This window comes from Lepisosteus platostomus, chromosome 18 (genome assembly GCF_059453375.1).
Source record: "Lepisosteus platostomus isolate fLepPlt1 chromosome 18, fLepPlt1.hap1, whole genome shotgun sequence".
NCBI classification, from domain to species: domain Eukaryota; kingdom Metazoa; phylum Chordata; class Actinopteri; order Semionotiformes; family Lepisosteidae; genus Lepisosteus; species Lepisosteus platostomus.
The window spans coordinates 7,724,722-7,747,102 of NC_142628.1; the positions used below are offsets into that span (position 1 = coordinate 7,724,722).

At 39.8% G+C, this 22,381-nt stretch overlaps 2 protein-coding genes across 5 annotated transcripts in view; both read right to left on the minus strand.

Annotated features, from left to right (window-relative positions):
• Window positions 1–11,757, minus strand: part of scube2 (signal peptide, CUB domain, EGF-like 2) — a 28,168-nt gene extending 16,411 nt beyond the window's left edge. Inside the window, exons 1-10 of one of the 2 annotated variants that reach the window (XM_088612027.1) lie at window positions 11,489–11,757; window positions 10,599–10,721; window positions 9,480–9,605; window positions 7,945–8,079; window positions 4,864–4,989; window positions 4,592–4,708; window positions 3,131–3,220; window positions 1,513–1,629; window positions 1,122–1,244; window positions 157–273 (exon numbers count right to left, since the gene is read on the minus strand). In XM_088612027.1, coding sequence (XP_088468153.1) covers window positions 157–273; window positions 1,122–1,244; window positions 1,513–1,629; window positions 3,131–3,220; window positions 4,592–4,708; window positions 4,864–4,989; window positions 7,945–8,079; window positions 9,480–9,605; window positions 10,599–10,721; window positions 11,489–11,576 — 1,162 coding nt within the window. In that variant the 5' untranslated portion in view covers window positions 11,577–11,757. The remainder of the gene's footprint in view (window positions 1–156; window positions 274–1,121; window positions 1,245–1,512; window positions 1,630–3,130; window positions 3,221–4,591; window positions 4,709–4,863; window positions 4,990–7,944; window positions 8,080–9,479; window positions 9,606–10,598; window positions 10,722–11,488) is intronic. The other variant, XM_088612028.1, reaches the window with a different exon arrangement.
• Window positions 11,758–18,041: 6,284 nt separating this feature from the next.
• Window positions 18,042–22,320, minus strand: sinhcafl (SIN3-HDAC complex associated factor, like). Of its 3 annotated transcripts, none has more exons than XM_088612032.1 (6): window positions 22,169–22,320; window positions 20,657–20,804; window positions 19,959–20,058; window positions 19,630–19,741; window positions 19,141–19,291; window positions 18,042–18,711 (listed from the first exon to the last, which is right to left on the minus strand). In XM_088612032.1, exons 2-6 carry the CDS (start codon window positions 20,782–20,784, stop codon window positions 18,549–18,551), a joined length of 654 nt encoding a protein of 217 aa, XP_088468158.1. In that variant the 5' UTR covers window positions 20,785–20,804; window positions 22,169–22,320; the 3' UTR covers window positions 18,042–18,548. The 3 variants fall into 3 exon arrangements, with proteins under 3 accessions (XP_088468158.1, XP_088468157.1, XP_088468159.1); XM_088612031.1 differs by lacking the exon at window positions 22,169–22,320 and adding an exon at window positions 21,393–22,072; XM_088612033.1 differs by lacking the exon at window positions 22,169–22,320 and adding an exon at window positions 21,290–21,389.
• Window positions 22,321–22,381: the final 61 nt, after the last annotated feature.

Sequence of the window (22,381 nt, forward strand, 5' to 3'; positions counted from 1 at the left end):
TAAGTTGATATTTCATTAAAAATTCTGTCCATTAGAAATGATGAGGATGTTCATATGTAAATGAGTGATTTTTTGGCTGCTGAGACCTCGACGGTACAGTTTTACCAGGTGCGAAAGCTTGTTTATCTCGTCAGTTCTGGTGATTTTTGTGATTACCTCCACAATGAGCCAAGCCGTAAAGCATGTGGCCTTTGTTACACACGCACTCAAAGCTTCCTGGATAATTCACACAAGTGTGATCACATGTCCTTTCAAAAAAGCATTCGTCGATATCTGCAATTCAAAAAGAGGGGCGTCACAGAATTTTCTTTCCTAAAGTGTAAAAAAGCGCTAGATTCAGCAGGTATTGACATTTTTTCAGACATAAGTTCTCCATTTCATTTTTGTTTTAAATTAATATTTGAACGTCTCAATGTTCAAAAAGTTAAAAGATTTTCCTTGGCCACGCAAAGTTGTAAAGTCTTTCCAATTTTGTGCCTCTAAGGCAGAATTACAAGCTGTAAAAGGATTGGTTAAGGCAAAGTGAACAGTATTTTGAAAAAAGTAAGCATTTTATTCCCCATAATAAATATGCCCCTATTGAAGTCTGACTCTTTAAGATTGACAGTTCTGGGGCTTTTTAAAGAACCTGTTCACCCTCCAGGACAGACAACATCTGGCTTCAGAAGTCTCACTAATCAGGGGTGTAATTCTTTCACTTGGCCTGTTAGGTTGCGATATTATCTTTTTGATCTGGAAAGAAAGCGAATTATGAGTCACTTCCATTCCCAGTGGAGAACAACAGATAGGACTGCAATCTGTTTTGCATTGTGTTCATCCTCCTATCAGGGGACACATCTGTGTTTTAAGGAAATTCTTTTCAGATTTAAAGTTGAGCTTTATAAAACTGCAAGTTAAAGATCTACAAAGGAATCCTACAAGTCAGTACTGGTCCTGCTCAAAGTCCATCCTATGTTATCCACATCCCAGTGTGGATAACACGGTATAGACAACCTAAACAACCCTTTGTATGTGTAGGATTTGTACTTTTGTACAACGATCTTACAGCAGAGCCCTTTCAGGAAGGTGGACAACAATTTTTATTTTTCATAAACAAAACAGAAAACAACACTTTCATTTACCTTGGCAAGACCTCTCGTCTGTTAGCAGCTTAAATCCTTTCTTGCAGTTGCACTCAAAACTGCCAATTGTGTTTCTACAGAACTGGTCACAGCCTCCGTTACTGAACTCACACTCGTCAATGTCTGAAAGAAATGTCAAACCTGTTTTTGACAGTGAAACTCCGGGACAGAACTGTGTCATTAGGTCGTGTTATACTATAAAATAATCTTACCAAATTCTCCTTTAAGGTTTTAAGTCTGGACAAGATTGGGTTATTTTCAATTCCAGTCCACTACAGACTTGTAAATTTACACAACCGGTACGATATGGAGATCAGATGCCCAATGAGGCTTCTGGTACTGCCAGGAAGGTTTACATGTGAGAGCAATTTGCTGGAAGTTACGATCTAACCTTTGCAGGTCTTCCCATCCGGCTGCAACGTGAATCCGACGGGACAACTACAGCGGACGCCAGTGGACGTATCTTTGCAAGTGCGATCGCAGCCCCCATTGTTCACAGCACAGGTTTCTGAAAACAACACGGGACACCTGCCATTGGACTCTGAGACCCCGCCAGGGAAGGCACTGCTTCATTGGACAAGAGCGAAATCAACAGGGGGATTTTTTTCTTGCTCTTAGTGGCATTTGTCAAAGGGGAGCTGCAGTCCTGATTTCTCAGACCTATTATTAAATCTTGGTAAAAAAACAAATTAATTGATGGTGTCGCTATATTTGACAAATTCCAAGTTACACAAAAAATCGACTTTGTGAAACGTACTGGATAGTCGCCATGTTGTCGACAGTTCACATGAATTGTGATGTGAAACGGCCCTTCCTGCTCACTAGTCACTGTAATGACTAATGTAATGCAAGCAAATCAGTACAGGTTGTGCAGCAGCTCATTGCAGAAATGTTTCAAAATGATCTGTATGCAGAGATGACAAGTGAGTGGTATTTGTCTGCAAAACGGTCTCAAAGTTGAGAGTAATATTTATATTGGATTTCAAGAGATGTATTCACAAGCCTGCTCTTACAATGTAATAGGGCTACTTCATCTCACCAGACGTTTTGCTGCCTCATTCTTAATCACAGAACATGCAATGTGGCGATATGCATTCCTGGAACCTTTGTCTATTTTGTGATGTGAATTGGAGGTTTTACAAGTTACTGTGTACATTTTACATTTATTGTGGTTTGAAATGCACTTATCAATGCTGTTTCTTTCTAACCCCAAAATATAAAAATAGTATTGCTGTTTCCATTTAAATAGAGAGATTGTTAGGAATTGCTCTAAGGAGATTTCCAGTTCACACCCTGCCTGTGCTGCAAGTTAACATAAACTTAATACATCAGTCACATGTGATCAATTAATTAACAGATGATAACTACTTTTTAATCTTTTGAGGAAAATAGCACACTATTAAACTACTGTGCAAAGAGACTTATATTTGATACTGTACAGAAACAGTTCAAGTGAGAAATTAAGTTTATTTTTCTTTTCGCTAAGGGTTCCTATAACCACAAGACTGACAGTGTTGTGCCGAAAAGCCACCACTTCACCCCATGTGATTTGTACAAAAACATGTGAAATTTGCCACACTGGCCCCATGTCATGGTCCAAATATTCACACAAAAAAAACTTAGTGGAGTTAGAGGTGGCTCTCTGCCATTTCGCAGTTTGCTTCAAAAAACACTTAGGAATGCCCTCTTCCCTCCTACAACAGAAAGATTTAGCTGGAGCAATAAAGAAAACACTGAATACAACCAGAAATTATTAAGACTATCGAGCCTTTGCAACACATCTAGTTCTTACTTTGCAAATGCAAATGCTTAAACATTTGCATTGTTATGCATTCTCTTTGAGCCCACAGGAAGTAGAAGATTAAGACAAAAGGCGTAGTATAATCTAGGCTATTTGGTGACAGGATTATGATGTGAGTGCGGCACCCAGTGACTGCCAGGGCGGAATCTGGGAACACTGTGTCCAGGGCCCAGGAAAATAGGTAATGCAATGGAAAGAACGGCAATACCCATGAGCAGTCGGCGTTTCACTCGCTTGTCCACGTCAGCAAGCAAAGTGGCATTGTGGTCTGAGGTCTCTGCTCCAGCCTCGCTTCTCTCTACAGCACGGGAGAGAACAGGACAGCCGCTGTCAGCCGAACCTGAGTCCCCACCTGTGGGACACGTCCTCAGGTGGCAGATCTGAGATGGTCAGAGCACGTTTGCATGTGCCCACTCACGCACAAAAACGCACAAACACACAGAGGCACACTTGCAGAATTTGTGACATAATAATAAGCGAGGAAGTTGTGAAAATAAGAGTATTGCAGAGTTATTTTGTTATGCTTTTCATGCTAAATGTACCACAGATTTTTAACTGGTAGGTTAAACAAAGCATTGCAAATTTCAATACCACATTTTTGTTTTTATTCTATTCAGCAATCTATGCAAAACACACACAAAAAAAACATTTTAAGATGAGTGCAGACCAGTCAGAATAGAACATGCTTGATGGAAAAGGTCAGCAGCAGAACTAGGTGCCTTCTCACCTCCGTTAAATGATGCAAACTTTGCCATAGATAAATACTTTATGTATAGAGAAGTTAGACTTAAAGCTTGTTTTCTTGTGTGTCCTCTCAGATGTATTTCTATGATACCCATGGTGTAATTTCTATTTTTGAGTGTAGCAGGCACTTGTTAAAGATCAAATACAACTATCCTGATAGCTGCAAAAAATGTTTTTTGAATGATGTGGAATTTAGACTGGAACAATTATGATATATCAAGACCTCACAGGCATCTACAGATAAAGGCATCATGATAAAACTCACACTGTGCCATTTTATCTAGAAGAAAGTCAGTGTATGAAGTGAAGGGGAAGTTGACTGCAACAGGGAGACAAACATTTTCAAAAGTTGAGATATCAAGATCATTCTTTCACTTGCAGGCAATAGAGGCAATAATCTGTGAAAGGAGTTTCAGAGTAGGGAGCAGGAAAACTGCTTTATTTCTCAACCACAAGTACACATTTTGGACAATGAGAGCATTTTTTTTAACCTTCTTGCTTAAATCTAAGAGACGAAACAATTTAGTTCTTTTTTGGTTGCTTTTACTGCAGGTTACTTCTTTGCAGTAAAACACATTAGACCTTTATTATTACAGTAAATAAGGAAGGACAGCAGTTTCCTTTTATGTTTAAATGAAAATTCCCCCAAAATATCAGAGAATACACGGACCGAGGTTAGGCCAAAATGCAATCTCAGATTTCCAGTGGGAAAGAAATGAAGAGATAGACAACATTTGTCAAATTTCAATCGTCTGATTATGATTATACTGCTGCAAAACCTTTGAGAAGTCACAAAATGACAACAAAATGACTTGAGTTGTTGTTGTGTAACTTTTGAGTTGGCATGTGGCTCAGGGAATGCCCTGAATTATTTCCTGTGCATCATGACCGTCAATCATGACATATTCTGACAGGCACCTCTTACCTACACATGATTTCCCATCTGAGTGCAGGACGAACCTCTGGTGACATCGACAGATCGGTCCCAGATCTGTGTCCTCACAGGAGTGTTGGCAGGCTCCATTCCCATGGTTGCAGGTCACTACACAAAATCCCCAAAACGCATTCATCTCTAAACAGCAGAGCAAGTTCAATGTGCAACAATTCTTTGTGGACAAAGATTTTGATTAGACAGTGTGTTTTTTTTGTTTCTGTTGGCACTAAATGTCAAAAACATAAAGAGCTGGATTGACATACAGATGCAGCCCCTCTGGTTTTTGGCGAGTTCAAACCCGGGTCTGCATTCGCAGGCAACTCCTCCTTTCGGCGTCTCCTTGCAAATGTGTGTGCAGCCGTGCTCTTTGTTCATACAGCTCAGCCCCTCTGGAAAGGAGAATCGGAACACAGAATCATCCCTCTCCTCAGCATAGTACAGAATCAGCAATATACAGACAAGTTAATAACAGCAGCTGGCATTTCGTTTTTCATTATAGCCAAGCAATTTTAAAACGTAAGCATTAATTCATCTTGCTTTCTTATTTGAAATGCTGCCAGTTGTGTTGGAGAAAATCTCCATGTTTCTCCAAGAGTGTTTTTAAGCATTGATACCAGTAATTAAGCCTCAAATGGCTCTCCCATGCACGCCTACAGCAGCAGCAACAAGAAGAGGATTGACAGTCGATGAGCATTAATTGAGATGTTTTTGCACTAAACTGCAGTCCAGACAAAGCCAACGTACAACAATCTTTACAAGCAGATCCCACAGCAGTTATGTATTATGACACATGGCACATAAGGTGAACAACAGGCATGAACCAAAAATACCTAAGCACCCTAAGATGTTGAAAGAAATGCCCAACAAGAATAGCTCTTTAATAATCATATTTTATATTTCCCCATACTTACAAGTAACACATTTATGTGTATAAACAGATAATATACATTTAACTATATATTTATTCATAAAATTAATTCCACTTTCTCACTTATACTAGATTTTTAAAAGTCTAAAAATGACTGTTTAGAACACATTTACCAAAAAGATATGAGAAAGATATGCACCTGATTAACTACCCTCTAATTTTTTTAAGTCACAATAATTTAAGTTCATACAGTCCAGTGGGTTGTTAAAAGATAGTCTATCTACCAAACAAAATGACCTGTGATGACTGGGATTGGAAGGTATTCATTTGAAGCTGAAATTGTTGCAAATGTTGTTACATATTTTCCCAACGTTACATGCTCTCATTTTCGACTCTGAGTGAGTAGGTGTGGAAAAGGAGCCACTGAAGAACAGATATTTCTTTAAGGAAAACTATCCTTTCCCTAAAACTAATGTGCTAACCTTAGTGAAGGACAATTGTTCATTAAAATATTTTAACTTGTGCATGAAAAGTTACAAACAGAACAATTTTTCACAATTACTGCCGCTTCTCTAGTTAAATATCTGGCCCACAATCAAGATGAAAATAATAAAGTCGTAACATGACAGCTGTATGCTCTACTGGCATTGATAAAGGAATGCAGAACCAATTAATAGTACTTTGAAAAAGTGAGACAATGACTACAATATAGATTCTTAATCCAGTTTTTAGATTTAGCAAAACTATCTCGATATGTTTCAGTTCAAGCAAGCAGAAAAATAAGGCTCTTATGGTGAGTTTTTACAGCCTCGTTACATCTCTCTCTGGCTCATGAAATTTCATTGCATCATAGTAGCACACAGAGCGAAGCCAAAAATGGTGTAATTAAATTAAAAACTATTTTTATTTTTCAGAATATGACTGCTACCTCGGAAAACTGCTTATCTGTACACAAGCTTTTCCCTAAAGTTCAATTTTTATTGAATATATTTTATATTCAAAATATTACACTGAAAGTGCTTTGAGCCGCAAATTTGTTTGGACACACATTTCAGCACGAGTTCTCGGACAATATATCTGAGCTGGCCCACACAAAGCCAGAGCCTTAGGACATGTGCTTTGTACCACACATAAGTGCCTGTAGGTCCATCAGCTGCACAGCTCAAATGTAAAGGCCTGTAGACCTTGATTCAGGCAAATCAAAGGAAAAAGCCAAACAGAAAGACAAAAGACAGGGACCATTTGCAGTGCAAGCAGAAGGTTTTCCTCAAAGGCATGCTGTGTGAAAGTAAAGAAACAACACAGGGAGGATGCATTACTTCAAGTGGCCTTCAAATAATATTACCTTACATGTTTAAGAGCTTTATTTTGTAAGCAGTCTTTCAGCAGTGTTTGTTTTGCTACCTTGGGGACAAGTTTCCTCTGTTCAATTCGAAGCTATTTTAGGCGAAGCAGCAGTTATAAGATTTTTGCAGTGGTTTGTGGTTGGGAGTATTGCCTCCTCATTGAGTTCAGATTGGGTGCAGTTGATACTGCCGTTTGACTGCAATGTCCCAAAACCTAGGACACCTCCACTGTTACAAATTGCCACTCTGCTGCCCGTGGATCTTCCAGAATACCGAACCAATTTATCCTTCGCATTCATAATTTAAGCAATGTGTCCGTAAGCCCCTGGTAGTTTTACCCCGGAAAAGTCAGTAGTGTGGAAAAGTATCTTTAAAGTCAATTTATTGAAAACAAAATACAATACTTCTGGTTGAAAAGTTACTGACACATAAAATAGATGCTTTATTCTCATCTATGATGCAGAGGACAAAGGATCATGTGCTGCAATTATTAACTTGTTTTGTTCAGAGAGACATGGGGCTCCTTTCCCACAGCATGAGGTCTTTAGAACCAAAATCCTAGAGACAATACGAGAGAAAAAGAACCCAACTTAAAAGCTATCATCCACTATTGTGCTGTCAATCACAGACTTCTACATGAACACTTACAAATTAGCTCCCTAACTTTCCGCTGTGCCTGTGTCACTGCTAAGCTCCACCCCTCTGCCATACACCTTTCAAGTAGGAGCCCTCTTTGATTTCCCAGGCGCTTTGACAATTTACATATCCTTCTCAGGGCAAAAGGGAAGCTTATAATTGATTTTTATTTTGAGGAAATCTACACGCCAGCAAATGGGCTAGGGCTGCATCTGTAAAGGATACCCATTCTGATGTTGGAGTCTTTCAGCTTTCCAACTGTGTCACGTTGTAATATGGTTAAAAAAGGACAAAGAAGTTTGGGTTCAAACCAAGACATCGTCACTCGATTTCTTTACACCGTGCTCGTGCAAATTCACTTGCAAATATCAAAGACAGACAAAACAGATGGCAACCTGTAATTGTGTGCATTGAGACAGCCTCTCAAACTTCGGAATATAGTGGAAAGAAAGATACTGTTTGTGAAGACAGTTAAACAGACACGCAGGCCTTACCCACAGTTTGGTGAATACAGGTGTGCTGGTTGTCACTGAGGAAAAAGCCTTGCTTACAGCGACATTCATAGCTGCCCATGGTATTGACACAAATCTGCTGGCACCCTCCATTGTTGAACATACATTCATCCACATCTGAAAAGAGGTAATTAAAACCTTGTTCCTAGTGTCATGATACCCATTTAAAACTCACGGGCAGATCATTTTCAAATCATTGGAACGTCTGTAAAACATATCGCCATGTTTGACCACATAGGACTTATAATAGTACAGTGTTACTTATCAGTACTTTCATAAACCTCAATTGATGTACAAATGCACACCTGCAAAAGTTCATTACTTTTCATACATATATTTCATGAATATCAAGCGAGGCTCATTTTAGGTATAGTAACAATAATCGTAACAAACTCAGCATGACATTAACAATTAAAATGCGGACTTTATTTAGACAGATTGCAGCAATAATAAAAATATTAACATTGCAAACCTGTCAAAACAAATTAATGTACACAACCAGCAATGCTTTCATTGCTCGTGAAGTAGTAGTTAAGGATTACAGGTAGCTCAAAAAATAATCCTGAGATATAGGCCTTCCTGAAGAAAGGTCTGTTTAATTACATTTTTGTTCATTACATTTGCTCCATACCTATAATTTAATCTCAGACTAGTCTAGCATCCTTTTAAATGAAAAGGTAGAAATTTAAAGTGAAGGAAATCAAAAAGGATAATTACAGGTTTATTTCTTAAGGAGAGGTGGTAGTGGCTCAGTTCATGGTTGTTTTGCTAAGGAAGGGAACCGTTTCCCCCTGATCAAATCGATACATCAAACTTTGCAGGGCATATTCAAAATGTCATCTTAGTCAAATCATTATTTGCAATAATCTTGGTTTGTAATACTAATATTTACATAAAACGCTGTTTTGAGTTAAAAAAAACACTGAAGACAGGGATCACACTGTTCTTTTATATGTGCTCACTAATTAAAACAGATTATAAGAAAACAGAAATGACAAAGAATCCAACTGCTGGTGTGGCTCAATCAACACAAGCACTATAATTCAATTTTTTGTCATTTTCTTAAAAGCCCGTTCATTTGCTGTCCACAGATAACTGCCCTTGCAAAGGGAGGAGGGAGGATTTTATTAGTAAAATGTCCCTGTGAGCTTTGCTTTTCTTCAGGCCTCTCAATACAAATGATATGCGCAATGTATCTTCAGATAATCCTATTTAATAGAGCACTTAACATACGGCAGAAGCCAATATTCTGTGTGGAAAGAGTAAATGCTATATCCCAAGCTTCTTAGTTTTAGTCAATACTGGATTTTGTAAAAGACGTTGCGTTGAGAAAAAACCAAACCATTCATTCCCAAGCATTTAACTACAGGCAAGTAACATGTAAACAGTATACGCCATTCTCAAAATAAAGTCAAATTCAAATTTGTATCAGCATATTTACGGTAATGACACTAACTCCAGGGAGCAAAAAAGCCCCATTCCACAGATCGGTGTGTAGAGATATATAAAACACTTACCTAGACAATTATGTCCGTCATGTGCTAGCTTGAATCCATCATAGCAAGTGCAGCGATAATTGCCTGGAATGTTGTTACATTCATGTACGCAGCCTCCATTGTACTCAATATCACATTCATCAATGTCTAAGAAATGGGACACAAGTCAGGGTTGATGAATGTTTGCTTCTCCAGAGAAGAGGGGAAATGGCAGATCCATGACAACACATGGAAAAAAAAAGTTTTGGGTTTTCTCATTTGGAATAAAATATCCACAATAAATAAATCCCCTTATCTACTGTGTAGAACAGACCTGTTTATACACCTGGCATAAAAGTGATCCGATGTGAAAACACACAGTACTGATCAACTGTAGGAGTTCTTTTTAATTTGATCAGCCCAGGATAGCAGATTCAAACACAGCAAAATATAGTTGGGAAGCAAAGTGGACGGTAGGCTATCTATCCACTCCACATGGCCAACACACTCTCCTGATACCGGTTTAGCTGATGATACGGGACTGACTCCCAGACATCAGGAGAAAAGAGGAGACTAACACATACCTACAGACCTTGTGGATTGGCTTATACATCATTCAGTATAAACTTCTTTAAAACACTACTTCAGATCTCACACACAAACAATACAGTGTCTGAAGTCAGAAAAGCAATAATAAACATAATAATCCAATACAGGAGCCTGTGCATGCCTGTACAACATTACTTCTGAACACAGGATGGTATGCTCACACACAGTAATTATCACAAACAATAAAATAATCATTTTCACTAAGCTATTATACAGCTGGCTATTAAACAGCCTACAAAACTTTTATTTTACACTTAATAGGAACTCAGGCTTAATCGTTGTTAAAACAGTTTAAGAATGTTGACGTTAGAAAGCTGTCCATTAAGTGACAATATTTTTTTTAACTTTTCCACACTCTAAAAGGACTAAAAGAAACACAATTTACACATTAACAGCGGCACCAGCGGCAAGGTTACTGTTAACACTAGACGTTTAGAAAGTGGGAGACAACTGTTTGTTGAATGTATCCAAGAAAATGTGGTATCATTGTAGCCTTAGAAGGGAAAGACCAATCAAATACATTTGGATTGGCATTTTAAAATTAAAGATTACCTTCACAGTATTTTCCATCTCCCTTGTAACCCGGTTTACATGTACATTTGTAAGATGTTGGGGTACTTTGACAAATCGCATCTACATGACAGCCATCACTTCCTCCAGAGCAATGATCCACATCTGCAGTTAACGGAATGCAAAAAAAAACTTAATGCAAGTCTTTCTTTTTTCACCTCTTTGTGTCTGTGCAGAATTCTTTACAGGCTCACTCTCTCCATAAAGTTTCAGAATGATATTTATAGTGTTATAAAAATTGTCGTATCCCGTGTATTCATTTGCATCATTTGCGTCTTTAACCGTTATAGCTATTTCTTTCAGAGCATGTCTTCAAATGTCATCAGAAACTAAACGTTTTGATAAGCGCAATGCAAATGTTCCAAGAGCTTTACAGGATCACTACAGAGAGGCGAACTGAGATTATTCAAAGACATTGTTTGACAGAATTTTGTTCAAAACAACGTACTGATATAGTGTAATCAAACTAAAGCAAGTTTAAAGTAACAGCCTCTGTCCGAGAACTGATCCAATGTAAATGTACATGAATATAATATATATGCATTTTACTAGAAAACTAAAGAGCTATATTTCAAAACAGGAGGTCATCACTTATAGTTACACGTTTAAATTTAATATACATAAAGCTGTATTGGACAGAACAGGACGGTAAAACGTAAATGAGTAAATATTACGAAAAAGTATACGTTTGAGTAATAGAGGGTTGCATGTTTTAATTCCTAATAAAACTTTATTCTTATTTGTATAAAATATTAGGCTTTATACAAACTGGAATTTCTTCTGGACTAGGAAAGGAGACAAGGCGTGCATAACCTAAACACCGTTAAGGACATGTGTGCAACAAAATCGGTCCCAGACAGCGAGGAACCTACCTTGATTCCTGGCACTCGCAGTGCCTTGACGAGTATTTAACAAGAGGAAAAACAAACAGAAGTCCCGTGCAAAACAAACAGCTCCCATAGTGATATGATCCAAAGCTAGGTGTCTCTTTGCAAGGACGCGCTTGTACTAACAAAATGACCAAGTGTCAGCCTCATTTTCATTCTATCCTGTCAGCCGATTTGAGGGATTCTTTTAAAAAAAAGTGTGTGAGGGTGCGTGTGTGTGTGACTCGGAGAGAGAGGAGACAGACGAAAGTGACTGTTCGCCAGTTCACCCCCCTGTTCAGTCAGAGGCGTGATAAACGTTTCTTGGACCACTTCACAAAGAATGGCCTGAGATCGGGAGTGATAATCTGACTGGAGTTTTAGGACAGCTAAAAAATAAGGATCAATCCTATTGGGCAGTTAACAAATTTTTAAAATGATAATATTATGGTAGGCGATTTTTGGTTTTCCTTTTATATAGAGGCAATTAAGTGTGTAACCAAATCCCAGTTTAAAATTGTGTATGAACGACGATATTGACCCGAAACAGCACAACAAGAAAGAGAAAACCGAGATTAGATAGTTTTAAAATCTGGAATGTGCGCAATCAAAATTTCTTGCGTCGAGGTTTTTGTCAGTGCGACACGACACGCTCTGCTTTGAGTATCTGTTTATTAATGTGGATAAACAAAAAATTCATGGAAGGAATTCAGCCTCAAGAACAAAAGAAGGATTAAAGCAGTTCGTCTCCGTAAAAGACTGATGCGTTAATCTCAGCAATTAACTCCTGTTCCTATCTCTTTCACAACACAAATACTGGATTCTTTATTAGCACTCTTAACAACAACAATTCCATAATTCCTTGCGTTTATAAAGCAATCATCACAATTGATTACAAAGACACTTCACGTAGAGTGGATCCACTTCACCACTTAAGCACAGTGCGCACTAATTGTGATGCGCGGCAGCCACTGCGCACCCGTAGTACACTACAAAACAGATCTGCTAGAGAAGTTAATTCAGTAGCTGATGAAGGGTCGACTTCAGGGGTGTCAAATTATAGAGTGGAATTTAGCCAGGACATCAAAGTTAACACCCGCTTCTATTGCGAACAGTGTCATGGGGTCTTTAATGACCAGGCAGTCAAGACCTCGTCTGAAGTCGCAGGCGCACACGGTACAATGTCCCCAGCCACCATGCTGGGGTATTGATCTGAAACCTCCAGCCAAGAAGGAACAGTGTCACCTACTGGTCCACCAACACCCCTTGCACTAGTAAACCCGGTTTACATTGAAGATCTATCGCCGCAGTACAGTACTGAAACCAGCCCTACATTTTCTTACCGTCTGGGGTCTAATGAGATCACACTGCAAGCTGGAAACGAATAAATATGACATACCTCCCAAAACTGGTTTTGTTCATAAACATTCTATCTTTTTTAAACGCATATTTAGTTAAAAGAAGTTAATGGTATCCTAGGATTATTTTATTCTCTTTTACACTTCACTGTTAATAGCTTTTGCGTTGTTACTAGCAAATTATTGAAGCTCCTTCGTCGAAGTCTTCAGTACGCAGTATAGTATATGGCTTACCTTCACATATAAAGGCAGTTCACAATTCTCAGTAACTGTGGATACACTAGCGCTGCAATGTAATTTGGTCGGAGACAGGGGAGAGGTAGTATCAGTAGAATATACAATAGCTAATAAACCAAATTATTTCTGACCTAAAATAGCTAAAACAAGAGACCAACTTCTGTCAAGTATACGATAGACTTCACTGCAGAATCTTACTCTGACACCAGTTATTCGAGTTTTAATAATACCCTTCCTCGGTGATCTCCGGGGAAATATCAAGTTTTGCGTACCTGTTGTTCAAGATGAGTTGAAAAGTGGTACATGAGCGCATGGTTTCCCCATTTCACTCACAACAGAATCAAGAGCAAGCGATTTTCATTTGGGTAAAAACTGGAATTTCAATTTATTCGCGTCTTTTGCTGATAAATTTAGGTGTTTACAGATCTCCTAATCCACATATTAAAACCTTAAAACAGTCAAATAAAATGAGAACAACCATACAAATGTTAATTATGTGCAGATTATCAACACTAATTAAACCGTGTATCTAAGGTGCTTGTTTTTACCCGAAAAGAGAAATTATTCATAAAAACGAATACAAAAGTGATTCCTGGAGTACCACTCCAGGTAGTTGCGCATATATACATGTCGTTAAGTACTTTTGGTATGTTCCCAAGTCACAGACCAATCGATTCGTAACCTTACAAGAAGTCGAGTAGAGAATTGTCGCGAAAAACGTATTGGCACGTTGTTTTCGCTCCATATTTACGTATTTTAATTGATAATTATTGTTCAAAACATCCACTCAAATGTTTAATATGCACGTACCAAGTCTGAAACAAACGCAAATAGTTTTTACAAGAGGTAATACCCCTAAAAGCATTTATTTTGTGGATCCCAGTCAAACTTCTTCATAACTGGTATTTAAGTTTGACTGATCTGACAAAGCAGATTGCTTTCCATTCCTTTAAGACTATGAATTAAAAAAGCAAACTGTAGGAGAAAAAGAAATTATTGGGCCATATATGCCAGAAAATGTATTGTCGTCCTCGAAATCGGTGAAGATTTAAAAAGCATTACGAAATAGAGCGGAATGATGTTACAAAATAGGACCAGTCTCCATCTAGTGGTATAATATTGGAATTAACGAGTAAAATGGAGATCAAGCCAGCATTCACAAATCCATACTGCTGTACTAGTAAATATTTTTACTGGAAGGCACATTTAGAAAACCGAGAACTGTGAAAAGGTGTACAAAATTTATCACAACAGGCTGCAAGCAGGAAACGATTAAATGTTACAAATACATTTAAAAATATTCTTATGGATTTCTTATTTCAAATTTGTCATCAAATGTATCGATAGATCTAGTGCAACTGTGTGGAGTTTCACGGGAAAATTTGCATTTTCTGTTAATTTAAAATTAAATTTCTGAAAAATCGTTTCTCGGGATAGAAAAACCTCATCTATCTATATTCAAATATTAGATATACTACAATATAAAAACAAAAAATGTGCTTCATCTTTCAGTAAAACTCAGACAGAACCATTTTTAATATTTTATTAAAATACAGAAGTAATACAGTAGAGATATATAAAATAGCATTCAATTTAACAGTTGGTAAAAAAATCCAAAAAGTGCACAAAAATAAAATGATTTTCAAACAGTCATTTTACAGCATCAGGTGAATACAGAAAGCTTATGCAAAATAAATAAAATAAATTAGACTGGAGACTTAGACGCTTAATTAAACCTAAATTCCCTTGCAGAATTTCACCAGTTCTTACAAAGGCACACTTCAAATGATTATGTACCTTTTTCATAAAAATAGCAGTTTCCTCGACTTACAAATACTAAATTGTGATTTTTGATTTGGTATTTTTTCCCATGTAGTAAGCAAAAACAGATCATTCCATCACTTGTTTGACATCGTTCAACAATTATCCTACTTCAAACGTTTTAATGAAAATAAAAAAGAAATCTGAAAAGTTCTTTAATCTTACCACGGATACATGATGATACTGAATAAAGGACACAGTTCTCTGACATTGCAGAACACAACAAAGAGAAACAAAAATAGTGTTTTATGCACTGCTGAAATGCAAAACAAATAAATAAATGACCTTAACCAAGATGAGAGAAAAATCAGCCTGAAGAGAATCTTTATAGAAAATCTGTTTGGTAGATGATCAATACAAGGCGATTTTTTAAGATGTCGGAGTGACAAAAAACATGGCCAGCTATGGCAAGTCTTGGAAATACAACTTCACTGGATACGTCCAATATCTGAAAGCCCATTATTCCTGGCAAGGTTCATCTCAACCCAGAATCTGCCCCAGAAGCACAGGGCACATGGCCGAACCAAATAGGGGTGTCCCTCACAGGGCACCCACAAAGACACACACCAAACTAACCTCAAGCATGTTTTTGTGAGGTGGAAGGAAACTGCAGCACCAGGAGAACATCTACACAAACACGGGAAGAATGCGCAAACTCCACACAGACAGCATCCTCGTCCAAAATCAAACTCGGGAGCCAAGAGTGTTGAGGCAGCAGTCCCAACCACCTCAGTGGGTTTACACAGTAGCACGCAAATTTAGAGGGAATAGGCTTTAAGAAAGCAATTGCTCTTCAATCATTTTAGTAGGATTCAGTCGGTCCAGGATAAATCCGATTCTACACTTAATGAAACCAACAGGGCTTTGTTGTTAATTAAAAGCAGAGGGGGCACCCCATCCTAATTTATTTACATAGCTCTCTCTCGTCGTTGAAGGATGTCTGCGGTTAAGTCCCCTATTTCATTCGGTACGAAACAAAGTACTACGGGAACTCAAAGGCGCCATCTTCAGGTAAAGTGGTTTCCTGCACTTCAGTGAAAACCTGGGAAATATTACAGATTCTCAAGAATCTGTTGGAAATGAACACGAGATGTATTGGTAGTGGGGGGGAGCACATTTAGTGAACCACCTCTCAAGTTGGAAAAAAAAAACTTCAGCACATTTTACTTTACACGGACAGTACAACAAACATTCAGTACAATTCATGACTTTGAAAATGTGAATAATGAATGGTTAAAAGCACAGTAGATATTTTAAATGTCAGTTAAGATGCATATAATGCAAAACAGCTGAACTACATACATGTCTTAATGTTTTAATCTGGATTTACTAAAAATCTGAAACTGAATTATAGTACATTTTTGGTTTTCATCTTTTGGTGTTATAGTTCTTCTAAAATGATGTTTCCATGTGGTAAAACCAATGTCATGTTACTTGTGAAATACTTGACTCTTTAAGATGTACAACACCCTGACCTTTCAAATACTTCCCTGTTAACAGGTGCATTTTCTTGGCCACAGTACAACTTATTTAAAAAAATGGTTTCACACATCAAAAGGACAGCTGTGACATTTGGAAACATTCTGCTTCACACGCAGCTACACAAACTTGCTGTTTTTAAAAATCTGGAAAAAAAACAACACCAAAAAAGGTGGTCAACTTTATCTCAAGCAAACTATTTTCACTGAAATACCCAAATGGTGCATTAACACAAACCAGGCGGAAGACAAAGATGCAAAGAAATCAGGTTTCTGTAAACATGCAGAATTCTGAGCCAGACTAGAAATTAAACTGCAATCCACAATTTCAGTTAGGCAGTTCTTTTTCTTCTACAGCACAAGCAGCAAATGCACCAACAAGGTCTTAAAAGATCAGTAGTATAAAAGACCAAAGTGTTTGCAACAGTACCAGTCACATACGTTGCCAGTATATCCTAGGATATCGTATTGCTCCTGTTATCTGTTGCAGAACAGAAGTCCACTGAGAGCTGAACTACTTGGAAGACTAGTCCTCAGCACAAAGCTGTCCTTTCAATACTCCTAGTTAAAGGCTACAAAGCAACCGGAAATTTACAGTTCAAGATGCAACCCTACAAGTATGGTTTGGTGGCATAATTCTGAGCTTTGGAACTGCTCCGTCTTACCTACTGATAAGGCCTTTCACACCAATGTGGAAATGTAATCTTTTCAGGGAAAAAAAACTTTTCCATTTTTTGTTGGGAAACAACCCAGCATTTACTTGACTATGGTTAAGCTCAATTGCATATAAAGTTTTGTGATTTGCAAAACAAAAAAGTTCACTTGCTTTACAGTACAAGTTCATAATTTCTGCCCTAGAACCTATACTTAATAGAGCTCATGGAAGACGATACTCATTCTGAGATGTTTATTTCCTGTACTGAGTTACAAAATAGTTCATTGCATATTAGAACCCAGTGGGTCAAAAATAACTGTACACCTGCGAATACAGCACCATATTGTGTGCTGAAAAGCAGAAGGAAAAAAAGTATTCCTTTATTCAATGTAAACTAGTAAATGAATGTGCCAGGCTGCAATTCAATGTAATGGAGATGCATCCATACATTAATGGACTGGGTTTTACTGGAAATACCTCAATTCGCTTTTATGCCTGTTTATGCTAGCAAAACCATTTGACATTAACATGGGTTGACCTCCCTCCTGATCAAGGCAGTGACTTGAAGTGTGCATCAGCCACAGACCACAAGCGTAAGAGGCCACACTATTGTGCCCATTAGCTGCTAAACTGAGGCGCCAACATCTCTTTTCCAGCTAAAACACTCTTAGGTCTCCAGAGTGGCTCAGTGGGTAAAAGGCACTCCCCTGAACCCAGGCTGAGGTCTGTGATCGCGGGGTCGAGCTTGGGTCGTGGCTGTTCCAAATCAGGTAGGTACAGCTCAAACAATGACTCCGATTAGATCCCCTGATAAAAGACACATTATTCGGGCTGCCCAAGAAGTATACCATTTCAGGACTGCCGTTCCATACATTTCAAGAAACATCTTGAGTCAACCAGCTGTCCAAAATTAATGTTTCAGTTCAATGAGGAATAGAGAAAGGGGTTCCCACAACATGCCACACAGCATCCTGTGAACGCAGACGTATTCCACCACTTCACTGCACTGGTTCGAAAGACCTTGTGTTTTATTTTGCATATCAAAATATAAAGTAAATGTTCCTTTTTTTTTTTAATCCAGACTGCACTTAAGAAACCAAACAAGACTAGAAAAGGGCAGTCAAGATGCCAGTATAAAATCTGAACACTATTTACATATGCAGATACTAGCAATAAAAAAAATGATTTTTTACAGTCTTTGAATGAAATACATAAAAAAGAAAAAACGAATAATCTGGCTGTTAAGGCCTTATATAATCACGCCTCCTGATCCTATAAATATTTTACTAATGCCCATAGTTTAAAAAACGGCCTTTTTTTGGCTTTTTTTTCTTTTTTTAAAAAAAGATACATCAGAAAACTCATGTACAAAAGACAATAAAGAAACAATTTACCTGGGTAACTGATATACACTTAACTAAATAATGGGGACGGGGGGGGGGGAGAGGAAAGGGGTCACCGGAGACGAGAACTGAGGTCAGGACCGGACAGCTGGGCCGAGCCACACCGGGCCCTCATCACCACCTTTCCTCGTCTTCCTCTTTCAGGCCCGGCCCGGTCTCCTCCGGCGCCGCCGGCGGCTCCGGCTTCTTGGAGCTGCAGCAGGGCTTGAAGAGGCGGGGGTCGATCATGACTTCGCCGAAGCGCCCCTTGTAAATGATGCCACAGCACACCTTTTGCCTAGAAGCAGCGGCAGCAGAAAAACAGCCCTTTAAAGGTTAAACGTTTTCACTGGCAAAACATGCTTCCACACGGCTCAGTCCGCGCAGGTCTTACTACCGATCCCGCTTTCCTGACAGTACCGCAGGGCTCAGCAGCCCCGCTCCTGAAGAACATCAACCCAACTAGCTCAGAGGAGACCAGGAACTCGCAAGGTCTTGACAGCCGAAGGGCCCTGGATCAGATCGTGTGCCCATGACTTCTTCTGACCAGCCATCTGCTAATCAGTGATGGTCTTCACCAACGATACTAAAAAACCATACTCCCCCGAGAGCACAGCCCTGCCACTTGAAGCAGCGCCCCCTAGCGAGTAAACGATCTGGGCCACGGATACTTAAAAAGAGCCTGAACTATGAGGAAAGCGGGCTAAAAAAAAAAACTGGATCGCACCTTTTCCAGTAAGAGAGGTCGATGAACGAGAACACGGATGGGGAGGAGTGCCTCTGCTTGGATTCGATGTCGGAGCCCTCGTCGGACTGGTTGCTGTAACTGGGCGACTGGGAGGGCGAGGCACTGGACGTGGTGCTGTGAGCATCCGAATCTGTAAAGGAAGGACAAGGCTTGGTCGAAAAACTTCCCGGGAACTCCCAGCAGCGGCAGGAGTCTGGCTCCCGCGCGGGTGAAGGGCGATGCCGAGATCCAGGCAGGTGAGGCATGCAGGGGGAAGTGGGAACTCCACGGATCAGGTCTCTTTGCGAGACACCTTCTTGAAACCGTAGCCTCACCTGCCGGGACTTAAGGCGATTTAACACTACAAACACACCTGCCTTGTCATCTTCTGCAGCTGGGCCGCAGCAGCAGCCTGTAGGGCACGCACGGCCCATCCAGGCCACTACAAACACAGACACAAACAGATCCAACATCCAGCCCGCTACTCACTTTGCCTCTTGAACTTGTGAAGCTTCTTGAGTTTCTTTTTGCTGCCGTCGCCACTTTTCATCTTCTTGGGTTTGGTCATCTTGAAGCCAGGCCCTGCTCTCGCATCGACCACCTGAGGAGAGACGCTTCAGAAATCAGTGCCAGACAGGCACAGGAATACTCAAAGCCACCCCCGATTATTTTTATTTTTTTTGGCTGGCATGTACTAGAAATACAAGGAAGCTTCACTTCTTTATAAGTAAAAAAAAATCAGCCCAAAACTTTTCACCACGACCTTGCAAAAAAAAAAGAAAAAAAAAAGAAGTGTTTTCTGCACAGTGGATACTTACATGATTCCAGTTCTTTTTGGAGCCCAGGGGAAGTTTCTTCCAGCGCTTCACTAACAGGACGCAAGCATTACATATATCTCCCGTCCGATCTTCCATCAGCCTAGAACAACAAAAAATGTTTCCGTCCCGTTTGCTAGCGATACGTTTAGAAAAGTGGCGGAGATCTGGAAAGACTTCCGAAACATTCGATGAATCTTATATCAAATATAATTGCTTTGCTGCATACCACACTGCACTCTTAACTGCGCTGCCAAGCAAAGAGTACCAAGTGGTACTGGTACCGGTTATTTCATCGGAGACCGCTGATGAACGGCAAAACTACGTTTAGGGATCTTGAATGATGTGATAAATCACCTTTGTGGTCCAGATTGTTTTATCCCCCCCGGAGTCCCGTATTTTTACACGTTTAAAATCGTGCTCACTGACGTGAGAGGCAGATTAATTAGAGATGTGATTCATGGTGCGGTAGTGTCACGCAGAGGAGACATGTCGCCAAAGCTGGTTACCGGCTCTATGTCATTTTCATTTATTGTTACCACTCGTTTATCTTTCAAACAAGAAGAGCGACTTAGTAGCTGTTCCGCTGACCTTACTGAGAAGTTCCCAGTCTCCAGCCGCTGTGTGTAGCTCTTATTTTGTGGCTGAAACATGCAGCTGCGATCAAGTGCATTTTAACGCAGAATACAAATAAAACTTACCCAAAGCAGAGTCTGAAGTTTTCTTCGTACCGACCGCTGTCTGTGAAGCGAGAGCTGGACGACTTCGTCTTACAAATGCAACAGCCTTCGTGGCTGCGATAGATCTTCGATTTATGAAAACCAAACATCTCCAAAGGTTCGTGCAACACTGAGAAGGCGAAATCATGGGTGTCAAACAGAAGCGAAATCAATTTGATCTTTTGATAGCAGAAGAATAAAACGGATCGACATAACACACGTGAATACGGTAGTGCCTCAGACATGCCCCTGCTCCATGTTTGTTTCCGCGGTTATTACTATAAAGGGGGCGGACACCGCAACGTGCATTGCGGGCAAAGAAATGTTTTCTTTTTAATGTTAAATTCTGAATAGACAGCAAAATACGCGAAGACAAACTTTGAAAGACCACGATGTACCATCGCGGTCTTTTAAGAGTGCATATTTAACCGTAACTAGCCACTTATTTGACCTAAATGCCGTGCTACGTTGGTACTACTGAGCTGTAGCGCCAGACACAACATAACCCATTTTCTCTCGCAAGCAAGCAACGCGATTCGATCATACTGCGTGCAAAAACAACATTCGTGGAACAAAAACAAAACTTTTTTTAAAAAAATCCAACAATCCCTTCACCTGGGAAGGCGAGGAATTGTTTTTTTTGTCTCCCCAATTCCTTCTCGTCGCATCGTGCTTTCCAAACGGCACGTTTTTAAATTGCGTCGAAACCGAAACTTACTTTAGAAAACAAAGAAAATGCGTCGCGGCGTTCGGCTGGCATATTCTTTCATCTCCCTGGAGCTCAATGGATGAATGCACAAACGGCAAAACCTACACGTTTCAGCCTCAAAGGTGTCGCGCACGCTACCATCTATAGCCGAGACGGTTCAGGGTAACTGTATCCATCAAACCTCTCGCCCTGACGTCACCACGCGAGAATCAAAGATCCTCGTCTGTTTAAAACACTTTGGTAAAAAAAAAGTCCCCCGAAATGCCAGCGTACTTTCCCGTAACAATATTGCGATATCCACTGCGATGCCAGGCATCCAGCTCGGCAGAGTCGAGCTTGGATCCCTCTCACAGATAGTGGGGAGGCGCTTTATTTTAAAAGGAACGTTACCAACACTGAACCGTGCAACACTTAAAAGACAAATCCTCATTTTCACAACAAGTCCCCTCCACTCCCCCGTCGTCTGCACGCCAGCGGTCGCAAATGTGTAACTTTCACGGCGTCTGCTCTTTTTATTTTAAAGAGAGAGGAGGTGGGGTGGGGAGGAAAGCGCGAAACAGTTTGATGTCCTTGATTTTAGTTTTTGATACTACCACGCCACGCTCCCCGTCCACGTTCTCCCATTGTTGTGCGCTAATGACCACCTTGCAGACAAGCATCTATCTGCTTTTCGTCACCGACAGACACCTCCGAGTCTCGGGAATCCCGACCGCCATGCTTCGTGTGCGTTTTCTTAAAATCTGTAGCAAAACCGCCCGCGAAATTGCAAAAAGAACAGGACTTACCAACAAAAACTTTGAAACCTCGCTGTTTTCTGAGGGGGACGACTGCGCATGCCTTACTACGCTACTCCTGCATACAGCTGGATATTAGAATATCATTAGCATGAAAACATTGGCCCCAAACGTAGCATCACAGAAACACCATATAAGGAGTCCAACGTACTCGTTTGAACACAAATGTAACCAATCGGAGGAGCCCCGGACAGGCATTTAAGC